General features: G+C 36.0%; 2 protein-coding genes across 2 annotated transcripts; one reads left to right on the forward strand and one right to left on the reverse strand.

Annotated features, from left to right (window-relative positions):
• Window positions 1-3,115: 3,115 nt before the first annotated feature.
• LOC140976059 (large ribosomal subunit protein eL8y-like) lies at window positions 3,116-4,909 on the forward strand. Its single transcript, XM_073439923.1, has 6 exons — window positions 3,116-3,228; window positions 3,296-3,545; window positions 3,944-4,113; window positions 4,206-4,334; window positions 4,427-4,519; window positions 4,655-4,909. The coding sequence occupies exons 1-6, from the start codon at window positions 3,226-3,228 to the stop codon at window positions 4,784-4,786; spliced, it is 777 nt and encodes a 258-aa protein (XP_073296024.1). The 5' UTR covers window positions 3,116-3,225; the 3' UTR covers window positions 4,787-4,909.
• Window positions 4,910-5,791: 882 nt separating this feature from the next.
• LOC140976055 (probable metal-nicotianamine transporter YSL6) lies at window positions 5,792-9,926 on the reverse strand. The gene is made up of 7 exons (XM_073439916.1): window positions 9,419-9,926; window positions 8,960-9,132; window positions 8,579-8,676; window positions 7,859-7,996; window positions 7,517-7,706; window positions 6,977-7,100; window positions 5,792-6,822 (listed from the first exon to the last, which is right to left on the reverse strand). The coding sequence occupies exons 1-7, from the start codon at window positions 9,765-9,767 to the stop codon at window positions 5,888-5,890; spliced, it is 2,007 nt and encodes a 668-aa protein (XP_073296017.1). The 5' UTR covers window positions 9,768-9,926; the 3' UTR covers window positions 5,792-5,887.
• Window positions 9,927-10,232: the final 306 nt, after the last annotated feature.

Consider the following 10,232-nt stretch of genomic DNA (forward strand, 5'->3'; position numbering starts at 1 on the left):
AGAATCACAGTTAATGTACATATCATTTAATTTTTTTATAATGATTGAATTTCAATTCTTAAGTAATGCTTTTGAAGGAATTCATTATCTTATCAATATACAATGTCGGGTTATATTGAACTAATTCAGCAACATGCAATAACCAAGTGTCTTTTTGTTATTTAATGATTGTAATCGCAACAACGAACGGTGGAATTCTCTAGCTTTCGTTTTTAAGTTATGACTATCAATATATAGTCAATCTCATATGTTGTTAGGATTAACTAGGTGTTTAAAGGTGGTGAATAAACACCTAGTAAAATTTTCGGCAAAACACAATCACTTTATCTCAATTTGGTTGAGATACAAGTCAGCAAAGTAAAATATATGCGCGGAAAAAGACTCGTGTTCAAAGTTGAACCAAATAGATACTAACATGAAAATTGGCAGAGTCAGCTATCCCAATGCAAAAAATATTCACGATGTTCCACAGCTTTTCTACGATGAACTGTTAGACAACAAATTCAAGTTGATTTTGATGGAGAAAATGGAGGATATATGTAACATGCTTTGGAGAATGCGCTATCTGCAGAGAACGAGCAACAATCAGCACATTTCAGTCAACGAAAAAAATGAACAAATATCTCAACGAGTTAGAAGAAGACTGACATGGATGACAGATTATGAGGTAACTGGTATTAACCAAATTGAAGGTGTGTTTGTTTATTTTGCTCTATTTTCATATTGTGACCCAGTAGCTTTCGAATATGGTATCAAAGAATCAAAATAGCGAAACGCAATCGATGCGATCGAGAAAAATAAAACTTGAGAACTGATCGAGCTTCCAAAAAGTAAAAAAACAATAGATGTGAAGTGGATTTACAAGAGTAAATGAAAAGAAAATGGAAAAGTCGACAAATTCAAGGTACATTTGGTAGCAAAACGTTACAAACAAGATTTTTCGAATCGACTATAAAGAAATGTTTGCTCCCGTTGCAAGGCATGATACGATCAAATTGGTAATTACCTTAGCAGCGCAATATTCATGATCTATCTTCTACTTGAATGTGAAATCGGCGTTCTTACATGGAGACTTGGAAGAACACACACACACATATATATGGATCAACCTCCTAGTTATATTAAGCTTGGAAATGAGAATAACTTGTATAAATTGTAGAAAGCTTTGTACGGGCTAAAGCAAATCCCACAAACATGGTATAATCGATTGATGCTTATTTTTTTAAGGTGGGTTTTCAAAATGTCCATATGTGTATACACTTCGTATAAAATTTGAAGATGAAGGAAAAATGTTCATTGTTGCTTATATGTTGATGATTTTATATTCATGGGTCATGTTTGAAAATTTTAAGGAGTCCATAATGGTTGAGTTTGATACGTCAGATCTTGGTAAGAAGAATTATTTTCTTGGTATTGGAGTAGTTCAATCTACTTATGAGATTTTTATTTCCCAAAATAAATATGTTCAAAAAGTTTTGTGCTTGTTTAAGATGGAGAAATGCAATTCTGCAAGTACTCCAGTAAAGTGTGGTTTGAAGCTAACTAAATATTGTGAAAGAAAAAAGATTGACATCACACTTTACTAGCAAATTGTTGGAAGCTAACATATTTGATAGCAACAAGGCAAGATATTATGTATTTTTTAGTCTTGTGAGTAGATACATGGTGAATCCTATAGAAATGCATCTTTTAGCTGCCAAGAAGATTTAAGTTATTTGCAACGAACACTAAAATTTGGGTCGAGGAGGGGCGACAGATTTCCGAAGGGTTTTTCGGAGTCGTGATTTACCTAGAAAAAGTGGTATAAATGGAAAGTTGGCGTCGAGGGCTTCCAAATATATATTTACTCTCGAATTCTGGTGGCGGACAGCGGCAGAATCGCTGGTCAAAGACTAGGCAAGGGTTTGAAGAATTTTTGAAGTACGTGAGAGGAATGAGAAATCAGATGGTGATAAAGAAAGATAAAGATGATACACAGATATAGCATGTGTGTGACCTCTTTTATTATTTTGGATTCAAAACTTTTATTTCAATTCTTGTATATTATAAATTTTAATTATACATTTTATATCGTCTATAAATCGATATTTTCTAATAAATATTTTTAAAAATAATTTAATGATTTTCATTTTAAAATAATTAATCTCAATTCTTACCAAATAAAAAGGTAAGTAACATTTGGTCATTATATTTATCTCCATCTAACAAAATATTTCGTCCTCGAAATCAAAACACATCACACAACTGACATGGTCAAAACATCCGTACTAATAATATATATGAAAGTCAGAGTACATGAATAATTTATTATATTTTCAAACAAGTGAGACATTTCTTGACGCATTATAGTCTCGAGCTCCCATTTAATTTCTTCAGTCCCATGTCTACTCCACTGTACCATAACTAGTGTAATAATCTTATTTCGATGTTGCTTAACTTCTTGATCAATAATTAGTGTAGGATGCTCAACATAACTAAGGGACATATCGAACACCACATCATCTGGTCTCAGAACATGAGACAGATCCGGCTCATACTGTCGAGTCGAACTCCGAATAGCTAGCAATCGGTCTATGCCTAATTATTCTCAACTTCATACCTCCCCCGATATTTATTCATTTTATTAATAAAAATCTAAAATTATTTCAAATATAATTATATTATATTTATCTAAAAAGAGGTGGACACAACATATGATCTGTATATACATTGATTTGAAATAAAATATAAAATTGACCACTGTTTCAAATATATAATTTATTTTTCACATTTAATAACATTTCTTCTTTTTTTTTTTTACTAAGACTCCTATTTTAACTAAAGCTTTGAAAAAAAATATTTTTGAATGAATTAAATAATAATAAATAGAAATATTATTTATAAAAAAAATTCAATAATTTTTTTCAATGCGTGAAAAACATATTAACCTATATTTAGAAATGAATATACCTTGAAATAGTCAAAGCCAATTTGGCCTATCAGCATTAAATGATATCACGTGAAGCTATAAATATAATTTACAAACTTCTGTGGATATAATTTTGATATCACTGGATGATAGTTAATTAATAATTAGTTAAAATGAATAGAAAAAAAAAAATCAATCAAGAAAGCCTGCCAGTAGGCCCAATCCAATCAACAGGCCCATCATGTATATAGCCCACCCTACTATATAACCTATTCCACCGTCTGATCTAGGGTTTCCATTCCGCCCTCGGTCGACAAATGGTGAGCTAGCTTCACCTCTCTATTCTCTCCTACTCGTGTTTGTTAATTCTTTCAGTTTCTTTCCCAGGCTCCCAAGAAAGGCGCCAAGCTTCCCGCTGCTACCAAGAAGAAGCCGGATAAAGTGGTCAATCCACTCTTCGAGAAGCGTCCTAAGCTATTTGGAATAGGAGGGGCTTTGCCACCCAAGAAGGATCTCCATAGGTATGTCAAATGGCCTCAAGTGGTGCGAATTCAGCGCAAGAAGATGATTTTGAAGCAGCGATTGAAGGTTCCGCCGCCCATTCATCAGTTCTCCAAGACCCTGGATAAGAACTTGGGTTTGTTTCCCTTTTCTGTTGTATTTAATTTACATCTAGTTCTAGTTCATGTGTTAGATTTCCCATGTATTAGGTTTCATTCGAGCATCACGCATGTACACTCATTTGTTCAGATTTTAATAGGAGTTGAGTGGTATACATTGTGCTCTACTGTTGTTTTGAGTTATAAGTTGTAATATTTAGGTACTTTTGTGTTGGACTTGGTATCTACTTGTTTTATATTGTTGATTGATTGATTGGCTCTGGGGTATGTATAGTTTTCTTCTCCTCGATCTGTGTAACACTGTATTGATTGAGTGGAATCCAGCATGGTAACTGATGACTGAAGCATTCTAGCTTGCTGATAGGAAATATTAGGCTTAGTGAAATCCTCAAATTATTTTTCTTCGGATTTGCAGCTGCAAGTTTGTTCAAGATGATGCTCAAATACAGGCCGGAGGATAAAGCTCAGAAGAAAGAACGCCTTCTGAAAAGAGCTCAGGCTGAAGCTGAAGGGAAAACCCCTGAAGTTAAGAAGCCTATTGTTGTGAAATATGGGCTGAACCATGTGACTTATCTGATTGAGCAGGTGGGTCTGTTATTCTGCTTCTCGATTAACATACTTCATCTGGTAAGTATTAGCACCAGGAAACTGATGTTGCCATCGAACTTATGTCACAGAACAAGGCCCAGTTGGTTGTTATTGCCCATGATGTGGATCCAATTGAATTGGTCGTATGGCTCCCTGCATTGTGTAGGAAAATGGAAATTCCATACTGCATTGTTAAGGGCAAGGCTAGGTTGGGAACTGTAAGTGATCTTAGTCTCTTGCTATTTGTCTAACCCTAGGTAATAATTGTCATACCAACCTAGGTTTGCTCTTCCATGGAACTTTTGTGCAGATTGTTCATAAGAAAACCGCATCTGTCTTGTGCCTGACCTCTGTCAAGAACGAAGACAAAATGGAGTTCAGCAAGATTTTGGAGGCTATCAAGGTAAGTGTTTTGTCATAAAGAACTGTATTTTTTTCCAGCTATGAACGGCTATATGTGGCAAATTTATCGCTTGATTGCTGGGACACCCTTGCTGCGAGGTTCAAATCTGATGTGTTTTCTATGTGTCTGTTACAGGCCAACTTCAATGACAAATATGACGAGACCAGGAAGAAGTGGGGAGGAGGTGTCATGGGCTCAAAATCTCAGGCCAAGACAAAAGCCAAAGAAAAACTTCTTGCGAAGGAGGCTGCCCAAAGGATGACCTGATGGCTTAATGGGAAATATGTTGATTTGCAGTAGAGCCGAATAAGAATAAGTTTTTTAATTGGACTCACCGTTTTTCCCGGATTTTGGTCATACAATTTTTTTGATCGAGTATTTGTTTTTATACTGTGTCTGCTTTTGATATAACACTAGTTAAAGTAGTGATGCAAATGAACCAAATCGTTTGTGAGGTATTTGAAACTCGATTCGATAAAATCTCGTTTAATGAGATTCGTTAAGATAAACTAACCAAGTTCAAGTTTTACAATATTCGGTCCATTAGATCGTGAAAATGTTCGTTGGTAAATTAATGAGGCGTCTTTTACATGAAAAAATAATAACTTTGATATTTGATTTATTGATTTTGCATGGTACTTATAAAATATATATAGACAAATCTATTAAATATATTTATTAGAATAAATTTATAATTTTGCACCTTACTTATAAAGTATATATATAGACAAATCTCTAAGCTCAGTGAAATGAAATGCAACCAGATACTTTTTTTGGTTAATCTTCTTTTAGCCTTCATTGTTTCATTCGTTGGAGTTTAGATAGCTGGATATTTGCAAGGTGTTAAAACATCCTAAAGTTATGTGCTTGTGTTCTAGTGTACATATTCATCCTGTGTTCTAGTGTAGATATCCATCCTAAGTTTGTGTGTTCTAGTGTAGATATCCATATGTGGTAGATGATAATACTTGCGGTTGACAACACATGTGATTCAGAACTCAGGTTCTACATGCCTCGACCAAGTTCAATATATGTGAAAATTTCAATGTATAATCCTATTAAAATGTGTTAAAGTCGTGAAGATATTCATAGAATATTATAATTGGTTATACTAAGGGACCATGTGAAAAATGGGTCCTTCGATTCTATGTGCGGTTCTACTGGACTCATTTTTCACATGGTCCCATAGTGGCCACATGAAATTGGCCAACAGTTGTTTTAAATGAGCGAAGCCTTCAGAGAAAATTTTACGCACCATTAGTGATCATACCATAGAACATAAACTTGGATGCTGATATCAAAAGGTATAAAGTGACAAAGTTCAGGCATCGTAAAGCAACCAAAAACGAAAACCCAACAAAAACATTTCTAGCTACTTCCAGAAGGCCTGAAGTACATGCAGATGGGTGGATTTATCCTTAAAATAGAAAGAATTGCAGATGGTATAGTCCATATCCCATCGCCACATATCAAACCTGAAGCAACAGCACCAGCGTAATCCTCCGCATCCTTCTTATTTATTCGCTCCCACACAAATAAAATCACAGTTCCAACGAACATGTCAATAGCAAAGTAAGCTCCAATGTAAAATGGGATTGCCATCGCCATAGGAATAGGAATATACTGCGAAATATGTTTTGGGGTCACATCTCTCAAAAGATTTATAGCCAATGCAGCAGCGAAGAAGCCACAGCAAATGGCGAGGCAATGATTGGGAAGTTCAGAGAATCCCTGGACTCCCAATATGGCCATTTCCCTGTAAATAACAGCATATGGTGCTTTGTATGGGCTATCGGGAGACCCAATATCAAAGGCACTCCAATACATCCAAAATGTGAGGGGTGCAATTACACACCCCATGGCTGTTCCAAGTAATTGGCTCACAAACATAGACTTAGCTGAAGACAGAGTCAGGTAACCAGTTTTAAAATCCTGCATTAAATCAGCAGCTGTGGATACAATAGACATCATAACTCCACAAGCTGCCAAACCAGCTATAACCCCACCATTGTTTCCTACGAGTGATGCCATGATAAAAAGACCAATCTTTCCATAAGTTGAAGCCAGGCTCCAGTCTGTTAGCCCACAACCATATGAGTTGCAAAAAGCGAGAGCTGGAGCAATAATGTATGCACAAAGAACCAGATACCACTTTAGGGGTGGAAAGATCACTGGCATAGTAGCAGTTGATATAGCTGCCAAGATAACATATCCAGAAGCGGCAAACCAGAGATCAATCCTATCTCTGAGGAAAACTTCATCTTGTTTCTTCTGATTTGCTAATAAATTTGAATTGCTGCCATCTATCAAATGAAAATTTCAAGAAGGAATTTTTTTTATTAATATGTATGCCTAATTGTAGATCATAGTATGCTTAAAAGTGAAATTTCCGAAGTTTCATCAGCTCACGTATAAATTAAATTAGATATTTATAAAACTTGAATATATAAATCTCACCAATGGATTCCTTGACAATTGGAAGATTTTCTTGTTTGGTGCTTATCTCCTTGATAGTCACTGATACTATTTTAATCAAATTGTAAAGCCCATCCCCAAGGATAACAGCAATTGCTATGAAGACCTAATTAATCGGGGTAAAACCGGTCAAATAACAAAGGAAACTTTTTTCCGGATAGCAAGAATTATATCGCACACAGGACATAGGTATATGGATTCCTGGTCTGGGAACAAGCACAACAACTAGCCACGGGTAAAAAATTTTGAGCACGCACTTCATGAATAATTTGAATAAAACTTCTACAGCTGAAGCAGCTTATCTATATTGGGCAATCAGTTCATCAATGGAATAAGTGGTGGATACATGAGCTTAGATACAAGCATGGGCCACTTCACCCCAAGACTGAGCAAGGTGAATAAACATCACCAAAAATCAACTGGGGTAACACATAATTAACGACACGTATCCTTCATTCTTGTTCTTCTCTCAGTTTACTCTTTTAGGGTCTCTATGGAAAAATACTGTGCATAGTTTAGTACCTTATAACCATAGAGACCTTTGAAATCATTGCTCTCAAGACCAGCTGGATACCAATCACCTGCGTGCTGTGAAATGAACGGCCAAAGAATACCCCATGATATGATAGCTCCAAGGAGAACGGAACAATTGACTAAATGAGGGCAAATTAGGCCGCATCCAATATAAGTAGGACTGAAGTCAAAATAAAACCTGCAAGAAATGAATTTTGAATCCATGTCCCTAGAGCATTATCAAGTCATTTATATTATAAGTGCATTTGGGTTGGAAATAGCACATTTTCAAAAGTATAACATTTAATATGATATAAAAAACCACTAATAAAATTGAAGGAAGGAGGTTACGTATTCTTGAACAGCAGCAATCCCAGGCTTGGGAAATTGTCAAATCCACATGAGTCACCAATGCCACTAAAGAACCATTTAAAGAAGCTCCAGCAGAAGCTTATGCTCAGATATTTCCCAAGACAAGCAACCTGCTTCCTGAGGAGGGGGAGGGGGAGGGGGTGTAAGGGGTTCAAGATTTTATCAGAGATTCTTGATAGTGACTGAATCACAAAAGCATGGACAGGATAATTGCACATACATCAGCAAGAGCAAATATCAAGTACAGAAATTCAACACAAACTACCTACAACAAAGTTCTCATTTTTTTACATATTAGTTAGAATTGAGAGTTTCCAATATAATGTTCTCCAGTCACAAAACAGAACTCGTGATAGAAACAAAATTACCATGATAAAGAACCAAGAAAGAAAAAGCAAACAAGTAAGGCATCCAATTAATATCTCAAAGGGAAAGTGGATCAGACATTCAGGAAAGAAGCTTCGAGCTACTGTGAAACAGGATAGATAATCTTCCTGAGCCATGATTATCATGAGAAGCAGCGAAAAGCTACAAACACTCTAATTAATAGAAATTAACCTTTTTCTAGGTGTAATAAAAATTTACTAAACCGTGTTGGAAGCACCAAGCTATATGGAGAGTCAATTAGCTTTCCTGACATACTGATTATTGATCAAAAGAAATTAGATTGCTGAAACCTAGTATCTGTTGATTGTTTACCTGGCAAGCTCAGCTCCAGTACTTGTGTGGAAGCTATTGATCAACATTGCTGTGGCAGTTCCACTTGGGTAGGTCAACTTATAACCCAAGACCATAACCTTAAATTACGAATAAATGAGATACTGCTAAGGAAAAAAACAGGTAGAAAAAGTTTAATTAACAAGTAGAAGTCTGTTCCAATTACAAAACTCGTGTCACCGAACTCTGGTCAAGACCTTTGCTCAACAAAATCGTGACTACGTTGTGATCCATAATAGCAGTCACAAGACTCACAACCATAAATGTTAAAGCCAACTTATGCTTCTGTGAACTTATGTGATTGGTTCATAGAAAATGAATGCAAAATTGAATCGCGATAAGAGCCCGGAAAACCAGAATTACCTTCCGAAGAGGAGCCAAACTAAAAAGTCCAAGAAAACTAACAACAAATATAAATCCCATCATCCACAATAGACCAGGATCCTTTATATCCTCAGCTCGATTTCCCGGGTAACCTTCACCGATCAATTTATATGTTTTCTCATCCATAGAGAGCAAATATGACCCAAATCCCCCTGCCAATCAGCATTTAAAAAAGTAGACAAAAACAAAACAATGATATAAACTAGCAACAAACAATGACAAGAAAATATTCGGGACAAAAACTCTATGACTACATTAGAGAAAAAATGGATCAAATTGTTGTACAAACTCAGACCAACAAACTTCGAGAAGATTGTCGTAATAAGTTTCAAACAAATTCTTTAAACATCTGAAATGGAAAACAGAAAGCGAAAAGAAAGTCACAACAGAAGGTTCATATCTGGACAAACAATAACGACATGTGTTAGTTATAATTACCACTAAAGGCGAGACCGTAGCAAGCAACTACGCACGTTTGAATGACAGTGTTCTCCTGGCGAGTAAAAGGCTGAACCTCAAATCCAAATCTGGATAGAAGCCCAGTCCACGATTTGACGAGGAAAAAACCGAGCAAACCGGCCGCAACATTAAGCGAAGGGATGATACCTACGGTTAGATTGAGCTTATGCGTAATCACGCAGAAAAGAACACCTAATATAGCGCTGGCCACCAGCCCCCTGATTGTAATCTGCTCCTTCCATTCTGGGATTCGTTCAATTTCATGTTCAACTTCAGGCAACAGCAGCGGTTCCGTGATTTCTACAGCCGCGCCGTGCTCTGTTTCCATGGCTGTTGCAATACAAAGCAAATCAAACAACGATAAACACAAGACTGTTGATTGGATGAGATCACAGTCGCGTCTCCAAACTATTTCTTGAATTTTGAAATTAGCAAAATGACGTCACCCACTATGGTGCAGTCGTGATGGGAGAGAAATGAGCAAATAAAAATGTTTAATCTGAAACTGGAGGCCCACCATTATCAATGTGATAACGAGCCCGAGCCCAAGCCCAAGACCAAGCCCAATCTCAAGCCCATAATTTAAATAATAATTATTATTATTATTTCTTTTACATAGTAATTTGATTCTCGCAACCCTTTCTCACCTTCTTCCATGAATCAACGTTCTTACCCATTCTTCCAGAAACCTCTTTCTGATTATCTCTCTTATTTAGGTATAATTATTTATTCACGTGCTCCATTTTTTATTTAAGTCTCAGAAATTTCTAAATGGGAAATTTTTTTATTACTA

This window comes from Primulina huaijiensis, chromosome 5 (assembly GCF_012295235.1).
Source record: "Primulina huaijiensis isolate GDHJ02 chromosome 5, ASM1229523v2, whole genome shotgun sequence".
Lineage (NCBI taxonomy): Eukaryota > Viridiplantae > Streptophyta > Magnoliopsida > Lamiales > Gesneriaceae > Primulina > Primulina huaijiensis.

Bases quoted from the DNA above. Each gene is read 5' to 3' on its own strand.
- LOC140976059 (XM_073439923.1), top strand. The intron at 4,335-4,426 runs GTAAGTGATCTT...ACTTTTGTGCAG, and splicing joins GCAAGGCTAGGTTGGGAACT to ATTGTTCATAAGAAAACCGC. The intron at 4,520-4,654 runs GTAAGTGTTTTG...TGTCTGTTACAG, and splicing joins AGATTTTGGAGGCTATCAAG to GCCAACTTCAATGACAAATA.
- LOC140976055 (XM_073439916.1), bottom strand. From the start codon at position 9,767: ATGGAAACAGAGCACGGCGCGGCTGTAGAAATCACGGAACCGCTGCTG. The intron at 9,133-9,418 runs GTAATTATAACT...GCTGATTGGCAG, and splicing joins CTACGGTCTCGCCTTTAGTG to GGGGATTTGGGTCATATTTG. The intron at 7,997-8,578 runs GTAAACAATCAA...CCCCCTCCTCAG, and splicing joins ACTGGAGCTGAGCTTGCCAG to GAAGCAGGTTGCTTGTCTTG.